Consider the following 23,299-nt stretch of genomic DNA (forward strand, 5'->3'; position numbering starts at 1 on the left):
CCACACACGCTTACACCGCTAGGGAGGCGGCCGTTGTGGCCCTACCGGTGTGGTGCTGGCCGTAGGGTTAATTAATACAACCATCTTTACAGGAAAAGCTCCCCATAGCACCTATGCCTTGAAATCGGGCCCGCCATGTTGCTAGTCTGTGCAGGAGAGCAGGCGCCTGGAAATGCATCTTTTCACGCACTGTGAATTTTACATTAAAATTTTAGAAATAGCCATTGGATCGTTCAAAAAATATACGGAATTAACTTTACGCATTGTGCATGCATAGGGGCTATGTTTAAACACTTGTCTTTGCATCATATTTTGATTATTTTATCGTTACGAAAATGAGAGGTAGCAACATGTCCACATATTTGTGGTTGCCATTTTTTTTTCAAGCTTTTCTTTTAGTGTCAGTATAATAGCTCTTTGGGTGTTGGTGGTGCAGCAGGCATGGTACGTCTGGTATGCTTGACCGAAAACTGCCTGACTACTTGCCAATCTGTAAGCAGTTCTGGTATTTGTGCTTTTGTCCCTCAGTTTTAAGTTCACTCATGTTAGTCACTTCGAGGGCGCAGGTTCGAATTACACTGCTGTCACGAATATTTAGGGGAACCATCATGCGAGGAGCAACGCTATAAGCCCACTTTATTCTTCAGGGACTGTCATCTGTCTAGGTGGTTGGTTGGTTGGTTTTTCTCTATGACTGACTCGTTACCACTAGGGGGAATTGGCCTAGAATCGGGCGAGCTAGTAAGATAGTTAGTCTGGTCTAAAAGGGCCTAAAAGGAAGCACTATTGAGAAATTAGGAATCGATAAAAAAAAAGAAAATGAAGTCAGATAAAGATTTTAAAATTTAGCAAGGAAATCGACCCGATTTAGTTACAAACCTCAGAACATCTGCACCAACATCTCTGTGATATTGTCCTAGAGAGGAGGCTCCCAAATGTATAATATCGGGAATCGTAAGATTTGTCCGTCTAGACTTTTCCCCAAGAAGCTTCACTTTCCTCTACTTTCATTGTCTCGCGTGACCCACCCTCTCCTTTTCTCCTGCAACATAAAAATGGACACTGTCTTCTCAAGCCTGCGTTTATGTAGGGATACGGCCGCAATCGAAATGAATTACTCAGACTCTTGCACGCTAGCTTGGAATGTGGCCGTGCACTTTGACAACTAGAAAGTGGTCCGCCAACTTCTTTGGTTAAAGTAATTTCTCCTCTCATATCCAACTGTGTTCTTTTTTTTTTAATTCTTGTACTCCACCACAGAACAGATACGACCTGCTTCAGATAGCACATCAGACGCAAGCTAACTTGCACTTTGACATTAACCCGGGAGCGGTTCTAACCAACCGGTAACAAGCGAACTAAACCCACTTCACGGAGGGATCGCTTCAACTACGCCGTTTTGTGGATCGAGAAGAAGTCAACGCAAAAGGGAAGGAACTTTGTCCCCACGTGCCCCGGAGGTCTAAGAATGATGATGTTGCCTCCCCTGTGGCTGCTACATCAGCGCGAAGCTACCATGCTAAACGCCGTCTGTCAACCCTGTTTAACGCCTTGGGAGAAACAACGAGGGCATAAAAGCACCGTCGGTGAAATTCTCTCGATATAGGGGAAGCAGGCGCTGTAGAAGCAGCCATTCCATGGTGGAGAGACTCACGCCGGCAACGAGAACGGTAGCGTCGGGGGTAAAAGGCGAGCTCTTGCGTTTTTTTCCCTCGTTACGTCCCGACGATCACTTTTTTGCCCTGTAACTGCATTTTACGCACTAGGGAAAGCGGGTAACCTATCCTTCGCTGCTTACCCTTCCTAATGTATCGCCCCCCATTTTCTCGGTTACGTTCCCTTTGCCGTACAGAGAACGGTCTTAGGAACCCGAAATCCTGATAGCCTTAGAGGGAAAACGCAAAAGGTGGGCCCGACATTGCCGAAGAACGGCGTATATAAAGGAGGCTTTGATGGACGTGCGTGGGAAAACGAGGCGTAAAATGCAGGTAGGGAGTCAAACGGCCCGTCCTCGGCTCCTTCTTCTTCGACGGCAAAAATTATGACGTGGAAGCAACAACATCGTCGCAGATGCCTAACGGTTCGGAAGGTTCCTGACTGCCCTGTGGCCCCATGGAAGACTGGCTTCCGGGCAGCAATGCTTTCTCTGCATCTTTCTTTCTTTCTTTCTTTCTTTCTTTCTTTCTTCTTTCTTTCTTTCTTTCTTTCTTTCTTTCTTTCTTTCTTTCTTTCTTTCTTTCGTTGGTTCATTTCTTTCACATCTTGTTTTGCTTCTTCTTTTCCTCCCTTCTATGTTTCCTTCGTTCTTTCTTTCTTCGATTTCCTTCTTCCCCTTCGTTCCTTTATTTCTTTCATTGTTGCTTTCTTTCTTTCTTGCATGGCACTACTTTGGTGACCCTTCCTTTGCTCTTTCCTTGCCTTCTTCTTGGGTGACCCGAGTGTCCGTCGCGGCGCTAACAACTTTGTGTGTCAGCCGAGCCTCGTTTGAAATGCGACTGCGAGAGGCGTCATTTTTCAAGGAGCATCGCCGCGCGATAACCTTCGTGTGCCTCTTTGACGGGGGGTGCTCTGCGTAGAAATATTCAGGATTTTCTCCAGAATCGGTTTTATTACCAGCCACGGTAGCGTAGTGGCCAATGGCCATGGCGTCCATCCGGGCCGAGGCGACCGCATTGAGATCAGGTTGAAATGCAAAAGCGTTCATGTGCTTAGATTTACGTGCACGTTTTAAAGAAACCCGGGTGATCAAAATTAATCCGGAGCCTCTTCCACTACGGCATGCGTCATAATCAGATCGCTGTTTTGGCACGTGAAACCCCAGAATTTTATTAGTTTTGGAGGGTTTCATCTTTTGGGGGTTCCTGTTCACTGGCAGCCTTCAAACAATGAGAAGCAGCAGTAGGTTGCGGTAATAAATTCATGCGTGTAAAAATGGCGTATTCTTACACATGCGCAGAAAGCGCGTCGCCTGCAGCGCAGGAAAGTGATAACATTGAATTCGCGTGTGCGAAACACACGGATGTGATCTTATGTACCTATATATATTTCATATTTCAGGGATGATGAGGTTAGGAAATTCGCAGGCGCAAGTTGGAATACGCTAGCGCAAGACAGGGTTAATTGGAGATCGCAGGGAGAGGCCTTCGTCCTGCAGTGGACATAAATAAAGGATGATGATGATGATGATGATGATGATGATGATGATGATGATGATGATATATTTTATATCATGTGATGACATAATATGTGTTGAATAGGGTATTCGACTAGTGAAATTTAAAAACAAAATTTTCCCAATAAAATAAACACGAATATTTGATAAAACCAACCTCCGAATATTGAATCACATATTGAATATTTTTGTTTTCTAAATAAAATGTGAAGTTGGTGTGGAATCCGCTTGGCTAAAAGAAGATAGTTAAGTTACGATATTTGGTGTATGCACTTAAGACGGTTCGCAACAGGGCGTTTGATCAGCTGAAGAGCTGGTGCGAAACAACTACAGACTACAACCTACAGACATGATTGCGTCGGTCTGTAATTTGAATATACGAGAAAAAAGCCTCATAAGCAGCCAGGGATCTTTGAATGCTATCGCGTTCCACTCTTAAAGGCGAACCTTAAGCGTCCTCCAATTCTGATGGTGTTGGACGAGTCGCTCACTGCTCGAGTCTTTCAACTATCTTTTACATCTTGACAATGAAAATAATTAGTGAATGGAACAGGACTTCACCGAACACATTTTATAGTGCGTTGATGGCGAAAAGTGTGATCATTATATAGCACTGTATTTTTGATTAAGAGAACTGCGAAATAGGCTAGACTGTTCAAATAATAATTTGATTTACCTAAATCAAGATGCGAAATTCGTATATAGACTGCTTAAAAGCGAGAAATAGTTATCGAAAACTAGAAAATATTAAGCAGGAGTGCGCTCGCTCGGAAACACATGTTTCTGCGCAACAGCCGCGGCTCTCTTGCAGTATAATCAGGTGGAACCGTGCTCACTTGCATGGTTTTCCCACCCTCGAGACTTCAATATGTGCTATCTCTTACACGCGCTGGTTTCAAACATTTCCGAGACTGGCTCTGCTTTGAAGAAGCTAATGTATTTATGTGTATTGAAACACTTTCACTTTCAATATAGTCAGTTTGCGCAACAATGCGGTGCTCCCGCAATTATTGGCACTTTGCGAGTATGTCCTGGACGTCTCCTTTGCGGCGCAAGTCGAGCGCCTTTCTGCGATTCGAGCTTGTTTTAAGCGATCGTGTCAAAACGGCGACCATTGTGCTGGGTTTTTTTTAATTGTGGGAAGATAGGCAAAACAATCGGGAACAGAACCTGAAGAGTATAGGGTGAATGTGGAACAGAAAACGAGTTCTTTACGGCGACATAGTTGCCTGTGCGGAGGGCTCTGTGACAGGCTGTATTGTCGTCGCACAGCATCCAGCTCCTCGTGCTCTACCGATCGGATCATTTTAGCTGAATGTCCTCCCTCAGACGCCCTATATCTTTGCAGCAGATTCACTGTTGACCGTCTGGCGATTCGGGACGAATTCCTGATGCACAATGCAGTCGGAACGTCGAAAAATACGATCAGCAGACACTTCGTCGGGCTGCAGACATGCCTAGCGATTTGAAGACCTACTGCAGCGCAATCTTGGGCTGCGTAGGAAGTGTAGGACTCCCCGAGCAAAATTTGACGTTTCAAATACCAGTGGAAGCGTCACGACAGCTCAAAAAGAGCTGTTTTTACTTAAAGTACAAAAAAGAACAAGAAAAAAAAAAAGCCTGCGCTTATGTAGTTCAAACCCTGCTCAAATCCTGCGCTTAATGTAGTTCCAATCCTGCTCAAATTCTGCGCTTGTTTTGTTCAAATTCAGTGCTAATGCAGCTCCACTAACGTGAAACCTGGCGAAGTGCGAAGCAGTGATGCGCCAGTGTTTCCATTATGTTACTCTTGTGGTATTCTTGCACAAGTGAGGAGGAATCGAGCGCTTGTGGGGTGGTGGCGCCCTCTCTTGCGTTGCGCTGGTACCAGACTGGCGTTTCGGGAGCGATTTCCACGAGTTTCTGCTGATTGCCGCATTTCCCTGCAGCTCATACCTGCATATCCAATGCGGGTATGCGCCGCACGTGATCGTATTGTCGTTAATCGTGACGTTACCGACGAGCATGGGATGTTACTGATGTCTTGACCTATCAGTCATGTTAGTCATACATTCGTACCCTTCCATGCCAATTTTGATATATACCAAGTGAACGAGACGCGAGTTTTCGGCAGATATCTTGTTTTTGTGCGTGACCACGACGACATGACATCACATTAGACGCCAACAGCCCGGGCCCCTAAAGGGCTTAAAAACAGCTCGCCGGAAGTGACGCATGATCTAGGGCGCCGGCTCCTCGACATGACCTCCGAGGTGAAGCGGTGCCGGCGGCTGCGCGCGGTGCGCTGCAAAATCTCGGACGCGGCGTGCTTGGGCTTACGTCATAGCGACAGTCTCGAGGTGCACGAGTCATCTGCTTAGGCGCTGTTTAAAGGCTGCTAGCAAGAAAACTGTGCAACTACCAGCCCTGCTCTTTTGCCTAGATTGCTTTAGTGGTATGTATACTACTCACTTATAACAAATTAAGCCAAAATGAAATTGCGTCACAGTTGGCCCAATGCGAAGCATTCTAGGCGAGTTCAACCCAGCTTTCTAAAACGACTATCTGACCGGCATACGTCACCATGGTGTGCTCTGCGCTAGCGCTAACTGCAGCCCTGAAGACGTAACAGAAGCGTTGTCATAATTATAGTCGTGCTTCACTTCTCCAGGAGTCGCGCAACTCACACGCTGCTAGTTTCAGCGGATGCGACGACCGACAGGTACGTCGCAGTTGATGGCGACGTGACGATGTAATCGTAGCTGGCGACTGACGACGTCTTCAAAGCCAGCTATAGGGTGGAAAGGACGCGAACGTCAACAAAGGCACCAGTGATGACGCTACTGTATACGAACCAAGAAATTTTTACGGCAGCGTAGGCGATAGGGGCATCCGACGTACAGCAGCGCTACTTTGTGTAGCTCCTGCGTTTCGCCGCGGAGCATGCTGTCAACCTCGGTGCAATAAAGTTGGCTGCAGCCGCACCTTCTGTGAAAGTGTGCAAACAAAGATTGCTTACTTATTTCACTTATTTTCTCTTAAGTTCCTCCGCGTAAATAAAGGTTTTCCTTTACTGAACGTGCTTAGGCTGCTCTAGTGTGAGCGGTATGGTGCGCTATCTTTACGACGAAGTGACCTGTATAAAGAAGAATTTCGGAGGTTGCGAGCACGATCGTTATAATGGCGTTTGACTGTAAATAGATTAGTTTCTTCAAAACTGCCAGTCTCGAAACTTTTTTTTTTATACCAGCTCGTACTTGAACGGAAACGAATATCCGATAATTTAGAATGGGGAACTCTCAAACCGAATACGAATTGAATCGAAAAGGCTATTCGATTCCACTCGACTATTCGCGTACCCCATGTGTTCAAATATTTCGCATATCACAGGGAACCGCACCATGCCCTTTCTACACGCCCGCAGATCGCACACACTCTAATCAAATGCACCTATACGCTATTCAAGGACAGCTTCCGACTTTCGTTCTTTGCCTTGCAAGAAAAGGTAGTCTTATCGAGTTACCGTAAAAGTGACGCAGAACTGACAGACCGGTGTTAGCCCCCATTCAAATGGCCAAGTACCTCACCATCACGTCGCTGATTGTGCGAGTAGCAGGCACTGCCTGATGAAATTAAAAAAAAAAGGGGAGGGGGGGGGGGGAATGAACAACAACTTTTGCCCTATCAGCTTGAGAAACGATTTGGCACACGGAACATATCAAAGCCTTAGAAAGCGGATACCCTGCAAGAAGTGTCGTCTCGTTACGTGGACACACAGATCGTACCAGTCATTTCTTTTCGCGATTGAACTAGTCATATGTCAGATGCGATTGATTCCAGTGGCTATGACTGATGAAAACGAATGGTTTTGATCAAACCGACCCAATCTACATTGTCTCAGTGCTTGATTTCATTTTATCGCGTATGTAACAGTCGTTGTTTTGCCCGTTGTACAACGAGTATTATAGTGCGAAAATGCCGCCTTTGCGTTTCACATGCCATCCCTTTCACAAGCCTATTTGAATCTGAGCAAAGTCGCTTAATTTCATTTATCGCATACGTTTCGAGTGTTTTGTAAACCATGCGAGCGCACGATCGCTACGCAATCCTTTTAAATATGCGACGAGAGCTTTCGCCAGGACGAACACAGTCGATGAATAGAGAAAGGAGTCGGCCTCGTTGTGTGGGACAAATTAACTTTATAATAATCATTTCGCAACGAGCGTAACGATCTTTATTTTATTTGCAAGATATAGCCTCTGAGAGGCTGAGACAAAAAGCGCCCTCATTCGCTGAAAGCGAACAGAGAGGTCCCTTCAATTGCCGAGTTGAAAAGCTTCGTCGAGGGCCGGTCCTTATTTCTCGGCGCGGGAAATGGCTTAGGGGAGCCCTTTTGTCTCGCACAAGAGCACGCGCAGCTCGAAATAAGCAGAGCACCGGCGCAAGCACGCATCGCGCCATTGTTAGGAAGCATTCCAGCGCTTTTCCATTGCAAACGTTGCGTCAGTAAAAGCGTACAGCGTTGTAGAGGCCGGAGCTACCATCAACCAATCAGGAGTGCGAGCTTGTCCTCTGAATCACTGTATACCTCCGCGGCATACAACATTGTCTGCGATAGCGTCGTCTGCTAGCTAGCGTCAGCCAATCAGGAGGGTGAACGTGCACACCGGTACATTGCATTCCTCCGGAGTTTACAGCATCGTCGCCTGGCTCGTTTATGTGAAGGAGCATTTTAAACAAAATAATACCCTCTTAGGATCAATCAATCAGGAGCACAGGCGTCCACAGCGCAGCGCGGTATGCTTCCGCAGTAGCATGTGTCAAAACAGACGCGGTAGCGTGCACACCGGAGCATTGTGTTCCTCCGCGGCGTACTACATCGTCTGCGACTGCGTCGGCGACTCAAGAATGGTTTATGTCCTCTTTTAGCGCTGTACATTACACGAAAGACAAGAAAGAAAGGATGACAAAGTACTTTTCTCAGTGTTGTTGTAGTAGGAAAAAAACATGTATTGAGTAGTTGGCGAAGTCCCCTATCTTCCTTAGACTTTGTAACACGTGTCGCGCAGGTAAATTAAATAGAAGCGATAGATAAACCTAAATTCTTAGCATGGTGTTTAAATTTTGTCTCTGCATTTCTTGACATCGAACAGGCACATTATTATTGGGAAAAAGATGTTTCGGTTAACGCTCATGTTGTTAAATTTTGTGCTCAAAACGCGGCGTAGACAACTTCAACATTGACGTCACAGATTGGGATGCCCATTTTCGTCTATATAAGTCGTTTTTACTAAGAGTTGTGAGGGACTGCATTTGCGTTTCTGCTTGCTCGCGGATTCGATGCGATTTTTTCTTCGTCGATTAACATTGAAGTACCCCTAACAGACACTGTCAAAATCCGTGTCGCGGGCAATTGGTGCGGAAATGTTTTTATGGGGGCATTGCCACACAACTTTGGGTTGTACATTTGATCTAGCTTGCCAAGTCTCCCCCCCCCCCCCCTCCCCCTCGATCTCAGGGTTACATAAGAACACTGGCAATTCCAAAAGTGTAATCCACCAAATAAAAAAGATATCAGCTGATTCGTTAAGTGAACCTTATTACTTTGATCCATCTACATTGAGAGTAGGTAACGTTCGCTGTGAGCTATCTTTTGGTTCGCGAGGAAGTGATGCAGAACCGAAGAACTGGTGTCGACCCCGCGTTCTAATTGCAAAGTACCTCACACTCACGTCCGTGATTGTATGAGTAGTAGAACACTACTTAGCGAAAAATGAAACATTTTCTAGCTACCAGCTTCAATAGTGATTTGACGCATGAAAAAGAATGTTTTTGCAAAGAAAAAAAAACCGTGACGATAATATATAAGACGTTCATTTTGTTCAGACAGACAACTTGAATACGCCCACTGCATTTGTGGTTACATTCTTCTACAACGCTATCCACATACTTTCTGACACCTAAAACTTCCTAAACGTGTTGTTATCTGATCATATATGTCGGCCGTATTTTCATGTTTGCCTTGAAACGGACCTTTATGTTGCGCAGATGCCGTCGACACTCGGCACTACTTTTTGGTGCGCACTGTAGTCGGTGCTTCAGCACGCCTTGCAGCCTCCTCAAGCCTGCATGGTTTTAGAGAGACAGACTGGGCCGTCGAACATTCACAACCAAAGATGTTCCAAATGAACTGATCCGGAAGCCTTTTTAGCGGAAGCACGCACGAATTCCTCGTCCAATTTGAAAGAATCGCAGCTGTCCCTATTCTCGATAGTCCCGAATTTATCCGTGTGTGTGTGCTTTTACTTGCATATCTCTGCGCCACCGGGCCAGATGAAATATAAGATTTTTATACTATTCGCGATTTTGAGGACAACGCCTGCATTTTATTCGGTCTGAAGAGCCGTGTGTCCATTGTTACGTCTTTGTGTGATGGTAGCTTAACCGATGAATAGAGTCAAGTTAGAATGGCTCAAGTGAATTGTTCGGAGACGACAGAATGTATGCGATTGAGGCCCGGAAACAGAAAAAAAAGAAAGATAAGAAGAGAAAAAAATATAAATGTTTTCGTGCACATATCCATCGTTATTGCATTGCAGTCCAGAATAACCCTGTCAAAGTTAGCAGCATCTATGGTTTTCAAAGACGTAATGGTCTTTCTGAGAATGGGTCATATAAACGTTCAGATGAAATTGGCAATGGAACATGGGTGGCGTTTCAGTCGAGTCCGGGATCAAAAGGCGGTATTGCGCTATGGATCTGCTTGACAAGTTGTCATGGAGTTATCGCATTTTTACGTATATGGTAAGAAAGACCCGAGAAATGATAACGTCAAACCAAGGATTAATATCAGGATAAGTGGCAAGTTATTGAAGGGGGGATGGGGGGAAAGTAGAGTGCAGCAGTTTTTGTGAAAGCCATAGAACGTGGTAAAAACCTGCTGATTTAATACCAAGGAGGTTGAAAAAAAAATAACCTCCTTGTTTAATACATAGTGCAGCACACCGTCACGTGTATGCATAATTGAGCAGATGAGGTACTCCTACGATATAAAAGTGGTGGACACTTAAACGGATGAAATATTCGAAAGCCAAGTCCTTTCATACGTGCACCCAGATGACGGCAAATAATGCCTCGTTTTCTTTGTTTTCTGTGAAGCGTGAAGGCCAAAGTTAAGGTAGATGACGGAACGCATCTGTGTATATACTTATAACTGCGTGCTTAATGATGTCTCAGACATGCGCTTGTGTTGTGTGTCCCTTTCTTCGGATTTCGTATTTTGCTGCGCTCGAAGTCTCGTTACTATAATGCAATGTTAACTTACCTACCACCCAATTGCGATTGTCTCACACTTTATGCAAGTTCGATCACATCAAACTAAAAAAGCGTTAGGTTCATAGGAATAGCAGTATTGAAGCAAAATCAGTGATCAATTGAGCAGGTATTGCCAATTAGCTCGCGTTACCTTGTCGTCTGCATGCCACGTGCCTCTAGTCTTTTAAAAACTTCGAGGGCGATTCCAGTGACCCGTTCCCATATTCAGCTGGCAACGTTGATTACCAGAATCTGCGCTGTTTCTTGCGACTGATGGCAGCACGCTTGAACTGAATCCGTAGCTGAATCCATCAGCTGGGCTCAAGATTTTCACAGCAGACCATGAACAAAAATTTAATTGCTTATACTAAAAAATTGCTGGGTCTCCCATAATCGAGAATAGATGTAAACATGAAATGACTACCATATGGCGTCTTTTACTGCCTGTGGTGCCGCCACCTTCAACCGGGTTTCTTCTAGGAGCAGTCCAACGCGCTCAGCGTCTGTTGCCACTTCTTCTTGTCGCATCGAAGTGGTCGGCTGCAAATGTGCGGCCGTAGGTCCCCTGTATCTGCCTTTTTAATGTCGCTATTGGAAATGACAAATAAAACTTCAGCGTACTAGAAGTTACAGCTTGAGTGATATTGTGAAGAAACATTAAGAAGAACTCGGGAGCAAGATTTTTTGTAACTTGTTTGGAGAGTAACTAGCGTATGTAATGCGGCCCTGTACGGCTGGGGGCCAGAGACCGCATTTTGTGATGTTTTGATTGGTTGCCCAGATGATCTCGTTTTATTCTCGCAACTTGCCGGCATGTTCTCGTTTTGAGTGCCCAGATAACGGCTCTGGCTTTTGGTTCAAGGTCATGTGAAGGTCGCCGACAACGGGAGCTAAAAGCATTTCATGCTTAAAACGTAAATGTGCTTGTACTGGGTGACATCCAATTACGTTGGGAACTGCGATGTTGCCATAAGACGGCGATTTGTGGTGCGTTTCCAAGACAGGTGCTCTTGTCTTTTTAACGCTCGTTTAAGCCGGGCGTCATGTGTCTGCTGAATCTAAAAATGTGGGCCGATCCTGGCGGTAGTGCAGAAATGGTCCAAGCGCAATGGCACATACCCCTGTGAACTAGCGAAGCCGAGCCTGGATAAGTCTAGATAAGCATGGTTGAGACTTCTTAAGCTTAGGCAGTCATCGATAGCCAATCAATAGCTAATCAATAATCGACCAATAATCAATAAATTCCGGAAAATGCTGGGGATTACTTGGTAGTGCTTAGCCTAGCCCAAATACGTGGCCAGTACCTTACGATAGCCAATCAAGAGCTAATCAATTAATAATAAATAAATTTGGAGAAATGCTGGGGATGACTTGGTATTGCTTAGCCTAGCCGTAGCCAATACCTTGCGATAGCCAATCAATAGCTAATCGATAATCGTCAAATAATCAATACATTCCGGAAATGCTAGGGATGACTTGGTAGTGCTTAGCCTAGCCCAAATATGTGGCCAATACCTTGCGATAGCCAATCAATGCTAATCGATCAATAACCAATAAATTTCGGGAAATGCTGGGGTTGTCTTAGTAGTGCTTAGCCTAGCCCAAATACGTGGCCAATACCTTGTGATAGCCAATCAATCAAATTGATTGAAATTGATTGATTTGAAATAAATCAAATTGATCAATAATAAATAAATTCCGGAAAATGCTGGGGCTGACTTGGTAGTGCTTAGCCTAACCCAAAAGCCAGGACTAGCTAGGTGCCCATCAGCTCCGTTGTCTCTTCAGCATTGCGCCTCCAGTGCAAGCTACGCTAATTTTCTTTTCTTTCTGAAACGAGATTCTAGCGGTAGTCCCATGTCAAATCGCAAAACAAAGGGGAAGAAAACAGCTTTCGCTAATGCAGACTGGCTCTCCCTGAATAACTACTGAACAAAGATATGAGTAATGTTTTGGTTTGCATCGAAAACGTACACCAAGAAAAAAAAAAAAAGGTGAAACGTAGAGGACATCTGGGTAAAGAATAGAAGGTACGAAAAAACTGAGCGTGGTAAATGTCATGAAATCTATCCATATTACTGTCGCCACCCGATTCAGACGAAATTTTATGCGCATGCTCTATAACGGATTACACGACCCAGCGAAACGCACGCCAAGAGATTACCGCTGTGTGACTGCTCATGGTGTGTGGCGTCGTGCCACCTTTCTTCCTTATTATGATTGCGAATTGACGCCATTATTTCTCATACACGCCTGCCATCGTAGTCAAATTTCTTTAGAATTCATTGTCATGCCTGGCATTAATTCTTCATCGCCTTTTCTTTCTCGCGTTCTTGCGCTTCTTCTTCTCGTCGTCGCCCTTCGGTTCTCGCAATTAATAACGCCCCGTCTCTCATACGTTCCACTTACGAGTGTTTTGACAGTGTGTCTCGGCATCCCTAAGACTGCCTTTGACATCAACGAGCAAAAGCGGGGTTCTAGAAAAGTAACCGTCGTCTGGGACGGTTTATCTTACTCAGTGTCCCTTGCAAGGACGATCCTCTTTATGGTAATAATCTTTTCTTATTCGCCATGAACGTTGCGCTCTAAAAACAATTGAGTTTTATCAACTATGCCTTTTGATAGAGGCATTTTACTCCGTTTTTTCGAGAATTTTTTCGTCTACTCGTCTTGAGTCGAATTAAAACGTACGTACGCTCTTGTTAAACACTTGAAGAGCGTTCAGACACAGGAGAAAACGGTGACCAGCGCTTTCATTATATGCAAGGTATACATCGCTTAACAATTCTTTTCAGAGAGATTGTTAAACCCTGGCGAAATCTATTACGAGAATTTGCTCGCTTAAAGTCAACTGGTGGCCCCCTATAACGAGTTTTGAGTGCGAAGCGCCTTCTTCAATCATAAGATCGCGCATCTTATTCGGGAGTGATCACTATAATGTCTTCAAGTTCAAGACATGTTGCTTTTATCACACGTGAAGTAACTTTGAAAATGAAAAATGTTGAAATATCGAAACGCAAGTTTTGAAATTATAAGTGAGCTGGCTGTTTGGGTCATGGAAGTTGTACGAGTATTACACACAAAAAAATATGCTAAAAACCTACATGCTTTAGTTACATCTAAAACAACATAGATCTGCGGTTGCCCATTTTTCATAAAAGTAATCCTGAATGCAGTGTAAAACAAGATGTTGCCGTAAATCGCGGACATGTCTCGTCTCAAGGGCAGTGCAAAATCAACGCAGTGTTAAAAAAAATATGCAGAAACTCCACTCGAGTATATTATGCGTAAGTATACCCGCAAATTTCAAGTTGTTTCATTCCCCAAATTTCAGTTGGCCCACTCCTTCTATAGCTTTCCCCATGCATTTTCTTTCGAGCCCTATGTATCCCTATGGGTAGGCATAAATCTGATCATATGGGTATTCTCTCTGATCAATTTTATATATTTTTGTTTCAATTCATCCTTATCACTTATAAAGCTACCAATCATCTACATTTACACTGTTATAACGATTGAAAGTCTTCGAAAATTACGCATTTTTGTGCAGATACAAGACATCACACTTTTCGCGCGACGGAGCGATTTTTGTCGGGTACTACTGGCCAGAGAATGCTGGCGCAATTAAAAGGAGAGTATTCTTAGGGCAAAAATTACGAAAGACGGCCGTATTTCCTGAACACGGCGTTCCGAAAAGCACAACGTTTGCGCTAATTCGTTCTCTGATTGCCAGAAAATTGTCGCTCCATACGTTGTCCTCACCGTTCCCGAATTCAAATTTAATTCCCGCTAGACGAGGATAATTCCTCGTCCGCGCCTCAGAACAAAGGCATGCTCCGGCCCGAGGGCGAAATTTCCCCCTACCTCGACGACTACGCTTTGCCATTGCGCTATGCTAACGAATACAAATGTTTCCGGGCACTTTCCCGAACTTTCGCATTCCAAAACTCCTGCTCTCTTCATTTTTCCCCTTTTTTTTATCTCTCGCTTCTTTCCTGAAACATTTTCTTTTTACCGTCGTGTAGTCCACCAAGTATTTCAACTCCGTCGAAACGCTTTTTCTCACTGTTTTTTTTTTTTTTTTTCCTTCTAGAAAAGCGCTGCTCTTGTGGATGCCAGTTGGCGCAAAAGATTACGAATTAAGGGCGTGGGAACGTTCGAATGTTCTTATACGAATCTAATGAATTGGAGAAGTTCTTATTGAACGTTTTTGAATACTTTCAAATGGCGGAACATAGTAGATGTGTACGACTATCAGAGCCCGCGTGGGGGAGGTTGGTGCAAGTGGATGCCTTTGTACTGGCAGTTTCCAATGCCTAGCTGCCGTTATCCAACTGTGCCATGACATACTCGTTGACCCCAACACACATTGCTGTTATTGTAGTTTCTTTTCTGAGGAAGGACATTACATTATCCTGAGCATTAGAGCTGAGCAAGAGAAGTAATTTGTGAGCAACGCGATGTTTGCCCATCAATTTGCGGTATAGGTTAGTTGATTATTTGATCATGAATCGGAAGTTGAGCCGCATAGCGGAAACGGGAATAAATCGAACACAGGATAATGCGTGAACTAACAATTGTCTTGTTCAGATTCAGAAATATATATATATATATATATATATATATATAGGAAAATCAGAAGCACAACTTCGCGGTTATCTTAAGTTTATTATTTAACCAACAGTTTCGGTCGGTGGACCGACCATTTTCAAGGGATACCTTGAAAAAGGTCGGTCCACCGACCGAAACTGTTGGGTAAATAATAAACCTAAGATAACCGCGAAGTTGTGCTTCTGATTTTCCTAAATACGCTTGGCCCATTGAAAAATCCAGTTACTTATATATATATATATATATATATATATATATATATATATATATATATATATATATATATATATATATATATGATACACATGCAGGAAAAGTAAGAAACGAAGAACAAACATGAAAGGGATGTGAATCAAGCGTGCCGATTCACAACCAGGCTCACTTCCCGGTTTTTTATGAATGAGCATGCGTGTTTCGCATCTTTTACCTCAAAAACGGCTTTTGTCGAGGTCGCCTGTAGACTTCCGGATGCAACTGAAATTACGTCATCGCCTGACGTCACGGCACCTGGCCTAGGCCAGCCGGCTTTAGGCCGAGCGGGTAGCCGTTTGCTTCCCTTAGGAGAAGGGAATGCTCTTCTAGACTTTCGCTACGCTTTATCTCACCTCGGCAGCAACGTTCGGGCGTTATCTCGATTGTCTTCTTGAGAGTGGTTTTGATATCGCGGGATGAAGGCTTAGCCTATGGTCACACTCGGGGAGCTCGCGACGTCACTGCAACAAAACGGTGAAACCATCTGTTACCGCTACGGCAAAACGAGGGGAATCACGCTGCGCGGTGATAGATGGCGCTGCTGTTCTGTTGCAGAGAAATCGGTATATATTGAACCATGTCGCCACATGCGGCTCGCACTTGCTATTGGGCGCGTTAAGTTAGCGCGCTGCGAACTCCAAAGGAGCACTCTCGAGTGCGACGCCTTCGGAGCTAACGTCATTTTTTTTCCGGAAGCCGTAGCAGGCGCCTCTCTCGCGCGGCCTTTCCAGGCTGGAGCGCGTAGAGCGCGTGGAGCGCGCTCCGTAATCACGCACCGGAAGTCGCTTTTTACCCGTTAAGTTTAAAAGAGCGCACTCTGCTTGCTAGAGCGCGCTCGAGCGCCTTAACGCGCCCATTGTATTCGATTGGCGTTGCTTCAGGCAGCATACACCAGCATACATCCTCCCCTCGCTCGTGCATTAACGCTTGGACTTGTCAAATTAGTTTTAGAAACATTCCATTGCTCCTTAAGGCATCCTGCATGCGTGATCTTCTCGTGGTTAAACTTTATGCTTCTGTGACGTGTGTGACAATGCTGTATGCCTCCACTAAGGAGCGATGACTACATCGACAGCAGAAAGTTCAACCGAGCTTGGAGCTTCAGGGGTAAGCTACTTTGGTCCAGAAATCAAATAGTCTTAATTTTTTTCTTTGTTTGTATGTAACTTTTGGTGGACACGTATCCCATATATATTTACTTAGTTGTGAATAAAACAGTTGCCAGATCGGCGCTCCCGTTTGTTCGTTTTGTGTCTTCATACAACTATGCAACGCAACTTCTCATCCGTGACGAAGGGGTAAATGACGTTGCCTGTATGCAAATAGCTTCGATGTGGCGCTTTCACTGGTCGGCTTTCATTCCAACGTAATTCAAGTTCAAAGAACCGCCACGGTTTTTTTTTTTTCTAAAAGCACCCTCTCTTCACGCGCTGAACTTATCTCGGATTCTGAAAGAACACTCGTGCTTTGAAAGCTTCCACTTTCGTTTTGCTCTTCGGGCATCTCAGATCTGGTCCTTCCTAATCACTATTTGCTCTCTCACGACTCCACTAGGTGGCACTTTCGAACGTTCTCGTACGATTTATACAAAGAGCTCGTAGCTTCAAACCAAGAACTCTCTGAAACAAGCTTGCAGTGTACCTCAAACAAGGCTGATCTGGATTGCAGCCGTATAATCTTCGCTGGAAAATGGGACCCTGCCGCTCGGCGTACCTGAACGAGTTCGCTCTGACGAGTCCTTTGTGCATAACGTGGCAAGGCTATATGCCGAAGCACAAACTTTGCAAACGCGCTGAACCAGGAAGTCGTATTTGCATTTAGGCGCGTACTGTCAAAATAGCACCGCTTGGATTGGTTCGGCAGTATTGAAGTGCGCAGGATAAATGCGTCATCGAAACGGGCGAGTACTTCACTTGCGGCCCTCTAAAATCCATGGTGAGAAACTTTGATTTCATTGCACCAACCGTTCTCTTCTAACTGTTCAGCTGACAAAGAAGACATTTTCAAAGCGGTATACAGTATGACGTGCTTATACTGGAGATGAAACGTTGGACGGTGATTGAGGAATGCTTATGTACCTAAACTCTCATAGTCTAAGTGAGTTATCATTTCGCCGGCCACTTTAACTTAGCAATATTGTTTCCTCCGTAGAATTCGGATCATGATGCATGTAACAAAAACATTTCGTTAGTCAACACGCCACTGACCAATAACAAAATATACATTGATGTTTTGTCATAGCAGTAAACGTTAATAACACGGGCCGCACGATATACTGGGACAAGGCAAGGGATATTATCTCGAAAGAAAAAAAAAAAACTGTGAGCAAGTGTTGGATCGCCGCGCGGTTTTCATATAAATCGCAGCACGCACGCGGTATCGAACACAAAACAATTTGGACGAGGTGTACTCTGGAACCTTGGTACGGAGCGTACGTCAGTGATCCTTTCGATACCTTACGACTGCGATCATCTTACAATTGCGAACCAACGATCGTTACTGATCGCAAAGCATCAATGCATGCGGATGTCTTTGACATAGGTTGGCGACCTCCAGTTTACTAATATAACTTTTACCTGACCAAACAGTGTTCCGTAGAAGTTCAACATCGTTTTCTGGCGTGCGGGTGGGTGATGCATTCTTAGTAGCATGGTTACAGCACGTATGCATACAGGAAAAAAAAAGTAAATCAAGGGACAGGACAGTGCTGACTTCAGCGCTATGTCCTATTCCTTCTTGTTTTTTGTTTTTGTTTTTTCTGCGTCTATGTGGGCTGTGACACTGCTATGAAGGAAGTTCCGTAGAAGAACTTGTGGTGTTGAGCGCAAAGCAGCAAAGCTCAACGGTGCCAACGATAATTGAGTGAAATCAAAAAGCTAGAGAATTTTTTTTTTGTAAGGATGTCTGTCTATCGTTGTCATTGATGTGGCCCCAATACTTGTAGAACTTACCCACGAGAGATATCGGCTACATAGATCATGCTTTTGTCTACTGTTCTCTTTTATTGCGATAGCAATTATATGGACACTTGAACCGGATTTCTGCCGTCGCCGTCGCCGTCGCCGTCGCCGTGAGGTTCCCTATAGATAAAATCTTCGCCGCGCGCCGTATGCCCGAGAGGAAGCGTGCGGAGACGCGCGCTATCACGGAGAGCGAACGCACTCAATCTCCCACGCGCAAGCAAGGAAGCAGGAAGCCAGCGCCGGAGGGAGCAAGGGGGGGGGGGGGGGGGCGCACTTCTCTGCCAACAACCGCGCTCGTCGCTCGCTCGCACCGTCTCTTATCTCCACACGGCTCTGACCTTTAAGTGCATTCGCCGCTCAGTTTCCGTTGAAGCGATAGACCGCACGTACCTTCGCCCGCTGCGGCGTATGCTTGCTGCCAGCGTTTTGACAGTCGTTGTCTGCTGTCATTCAGTGTGATCTCTTCGTGTTTGTGCGCGCTCACACCACGCTTGTTCATTCAGTTCGTAATAGTCGGGCCACATTTTCCAACGCACACTACACACGCAATGCTGCCCGGATCGGCAGTGCAGCGCTACAGGTGTGTCCCTTCGCACGCGCTGCCCACGGGAAGCGCTTCTCATCAACACCACCGTTTCACACGCGCCTTCTCGTGGTCATCGAGTCTCTCTTCATGTCGGTCTACTTACGCCGCAGCACACCTGCTTACTTAATCAGCTCATGTTTACTACAATTCATATTGCTACCAAAGCCGCTCACCTTACTTCGTATGACATTGCTGTGTTGCTATCGCATTCATTGCTTCGCCCTTAGGGCGAAACTGTGACATTTTTTTGTCTTCACTGTTGATATTTCAAGCCAGTGAATTTGCTTTAGGAAACATGAATGAGAGAATCGTTATATTTATGGTACTTTTCACAGTTATACTGTTTGTGATATAACACTACAGATAGCACCATAACACTCTTTTGTCGTCTACAGTATATAAATTTCTATATTTTTGCACCGACAATACGTTGCTAGTTTATTGTATACGCTCTACACTCGAAATATATCATCATAATTATCATAGTAATTTATTATCGCTTCATTTATATGCTTCTCTTTATGCTTTGTTTCCTTCAGTGCATGTCCCTGCGCCATGTAGATGCTTTCGCGAATATGTTTCCCGTCTTTTATATGTCTACATTGTCTCTGATTGTCAGGTAAACTGGGGTTAGAAGCCCTTCAAGTGGGCATTCCCACAATTTTTTTCTTCACGCCCTCGTGCTCCCCAAAGTTTCTGCGGACGGCATAAAGTTCCATTTGATTTGATTCTCTTGCGCAGTGTCCGTGGAGTGCGAGCCGCACGTGATGCGAGCCCGTGTGCGCAGCAACATGGTGTTCAAAGGCAAGGTCTACACCCGGGGCCGACCCTCCACCTGCTCGCAGGACATCAGCAGCAGCATGGACTTCACGCTGCCGATCCAGCTGGCTGGGTCCGACTGCGGCACCGTCAGCAAGGTTCGCACGAAAGACTCTCGTTTCCGCTGTTACCACGGCTTCGAACGTGTGTCTTCTTCATTCTTTTATGCCGCGAGAACTCCCAACACTCACGCCGAGGCACTGATGTGGCGAGGTCCAAGCAAGATGACGGTGTCGCAGGAACGTTTAGACTTGGTCATCAGTGGGTGAACACGTGAAGCCTCGATCTTGATATTTGGCCACGAGCCAACGTTTGGAATGAAGACTTGCCTTCGTCAAGGCACTGACGAAGGCGAGTCCTTTCCTCGAAAAGTTGGCTTAGCAGAACTTGTTCTAGACTAATCGGTTCATAGTACCACTTGCCTCTCGCTTACCTCTAAGAGAAGTACTGCGCGCAGCACGGTGAGAGCTCTGGTGCGCGTCCTCCGAACGCCCGGCCGTCTGAGCTGCCATTGCTTCGCCGGTAGAAGATTGAACCTTGGCTGGATGTGGTCTCGGTGTCTATCCACGGCCAAATCCGAGAACCCAGGTCCCCACGATTGGCTCCCAACGTAGGGCGCGCCACGTTTGACCAGCATGGGATCTGCTGGCCGGGGCTTTGGGGCCGCGTCTATCCCCACAATACTCAAAGCAAGAAGCGTAGCGTTAACGTGACGGGCACAAGAACGGTGGCGGGAGCGTTCTCCCCGTCACCATTATTAAGGCGAAAGCCTTATATGTGTCATCGTTCAGTCCACCTTCAATGTCCTTGAGCGAAAACGCGTCGACGTCACGAAAGGTACAAACACTATAATATCAAGGGCTCATACCCCCGTTGCCTGGTTGGTGTAGTGACTTAGTGCACCAACCCGGCATGGTGTCCTACCTACATGCAAACGCTCATGCAACAGTTCTGATGGCGTGCGGGTCACCGTCGCCATCGTCTTCTATGAGTAAGCCAATTACGAGGATGACTAAGTGAAGTAGACTAAGCAAATTAAGGGGGATGTGTACGTCAGTGTGTCCGTCTTTATTAAAGAATCGGCACTTGGGCTTTCGCAAGTCGTCTTAGGGATAACATAACAGACCCTGTTAATTTTATTGTGTTTGTCATGTCAACGATACTTATGTTTCTTAAGTATGAAAGGTTGGCTCCAAACCCCTTATGCTGGAAGGCCAGAGTTTCACAAAGTTCGGTATCTCCGCGATCTCTGGCGACGCCCTCAGATGAATGAGCTAATGGATCAAGACATAAAATTCAAGCTTCGGCACGCCTCCAGTTTCACTGGTTTATGTAGATTCGCCCCCGGGTTATCATCACTTGTGCGTTACCTCAAGGGCGGCCGAGAAAGAATGAGTCACGTGGTCAAACCGTCACTGCCTTCTTTCATTTGTTTATCGTTGCACCCAGTGCATTACCTCTGCAAGTAAGTTATAAAAAATGTTATCTTTTAACGTATAGGAAAGAAAAGGCTTGGCGTGAGATTGTGCCATGTCTGAACTGTTCTCATTCGACGGTGGTTAAACGGCTAACGTCCGAACGAACAGAGACGTCCGAGACTCGCCAGAGAAAGGCGTGACAAGTGGTTTGCTCCGAGTGTGTAGATACATAGCTACACATTCACGGTACTGCAATATTGCGATATTGCCTTGATAACAATCAGCCTCGCTGGCGCGTAACATTGTCCCGCCTTCTGCGTTTGAAACGAGAAATCGGCGTGCACAGGCTGCGCTCGTGTTGACATACGTGTAAAACCCCTATATATAAAAAGTAGCGTCACGCTTTGAAGAATGCCGCCGCCTCCTCGCGCACCCTGTCCGAGGCCGACGCCGCGTCGGTATTGGCCTAATGGCATCACGTGGACCGTCGAGCCCCCGGGCGCTGGCTGCGTTTGTTTACGATCACGCTCCATCGCCATTTTCGCCCGAGAAGCGTCTACCGACTGGCGAGGAGCACGAGGATAGCGACGAACACAGTCGGCGATCGTCGAATCTGATCAGCGGCGAAAGATAAACAAGTGCACGTGTTTCAAGCGGTGTAGGCGGCGCAGCGGTCGAAAAAGGAGCGCGAAAGAGAGGAGAAACGAGGAGGAGGGAAGGCGGAGGAGGAGAGTGTCGCTACTTTTTATATATAGGGGCTTTACATACGTGGCTTTATCTCGGAATTTTATTGTCGGTTGCTTTCGTGCATTCCACGCTATTCAGGCGAGCGAAAAACTCGGGGCATCCTGCATAGTACACCAGGCAAAAGACTCCAAGCGCAGGCCTTTTATGTTCGTCCACTGTTGATCAATGTGGTGATCTGTTCGTTAGGGAACATAATCGATCATCAACGGCTATTGCTTTGTTTCTGTCTTTTAACATTGCCGTTACGATCAGCCTTCCCGATCTATACCGAACGTGGTTTCGAATACGAAACGATATTTCACCTGCGAAGTCCTCTCGTGTGTCCGTACGTAAACATCGCTGACTATCCCCTTGCATCCAAGTTGCATCTTACAATTCGGAAAGCCAACATTTCCGGAAGGTTGTTCTGCTGTTCTTTTGCTGTACGCATGTATCTACGCCCTGTAACTAAAAACAACAACAACAACAACAACAACAACAACAAATCATTGGTTTTTATGTCATCGTGTTTTATTATCAGTCACGCTGTAGTGGGGACTTCGGATTAACGACCATCTGGGCTTCCTTAACTTGCACCGAAGGCATGATATACGGGTGTTTTTGCATTTCGCCCCAATCGAAATGAGACCGCGGCGACCTGGATATTATCGCGCGCCCTTGGGCTTAGCAGCGCGACACCAAAGTCACTACGCTGTACACGGCGGGTGCTACGCATTGTATCGGGCGAGTTATGTATTTTGTTCTGATTGCAAGAACGTGTACGACCTCGCGCATTCAAGGCAAACTCTCGGTGCTCCCCACGACTCTTCGTACATAACTGCTAGTATGCGCTTGGCCACGTGCAAAGACTTACGCATTTTGTTTTCCAGCACTTTAGTTCGGCAGTTCGTTGCACGTTTCCGGTCGCTCTCATTTTCGTCTAGTGGGTATTCGGTACCGACTGGCTAGTTCTGTGGGTACCCGTTTGGTGTGCTGGTAAAAACATTTATTGAGTGTCCTGCAGATTGATGACCCGCGCTCAGATGTCCCACATCGGGACGTCCAAGCCTCCTTGGCTAGTCGCCGCTTCGCGGGCCTGCTGGACGGCCCAGATTTGGCCGTCGAGCTTGGAGCTGTGCAGGGCATCGGCCCACCTCGCCGAGAGAACATAAGGATTAATGCCTTTAGTCCTTGCCTCATATTCCCAGAGCATGTGTTCTAGTGTAGCAGGTTCTAAACCGCAGACCTTGCAGGTGCTGTCGGGATGGATCTCAGGGTAGAATCTATGATACGCTAGCGGGTTTGGATAAGTGTCAGTTTGTAGCTGCCGCCAGGTGCTAGCATGGGCTCTGCATAACTTGTGGTTAGGCGTAGTGAAACTTCGTCGCGCCAGATAGAAAGCCTTAGTTATTTCATTGTAGCTCGTAAGCCTGTCCTTGTCTGCGTCAACCGCGAGGGC

The 23,299-nt window shown here is 45.9% G+C and overlaps 1 protein-coding gene across 1 annotated transcript in view; it reads left to right on the top strand.

The window, feature by feature from the left end:
* LOC119432742 (uncharacterized) overlaps nucleotides 1-23,299 on the top strand; it is a 142,743-nt gene that overhangs the window by 68,828 nt on the left and 50,616 nt on the right. The window contains 1 exon segment of the mRNA XM_049658565.1: nucleotides 19,619-19,794. Within this exon segment, the coding sequence (XP_049514522.1) occupies nucleotides 19,619-19,794 (176 nt within the window).

The sequence above is a fragment of the Dermacentor silvarum genome, chromosome 11 (assembly GCF_013339745.2).
Source record: "Dermacentor silvarum isolate Dsil-2018 chromosome 11, BIME_Dsil_1.4, whole genome shotgun sequence".
Lineage (NCBI taxonomy): Eukaryota > Metazoa > Arthropoda > Arachnida > Ixodida > Ixodidae > Dermacentor > Dermacentor silvarum.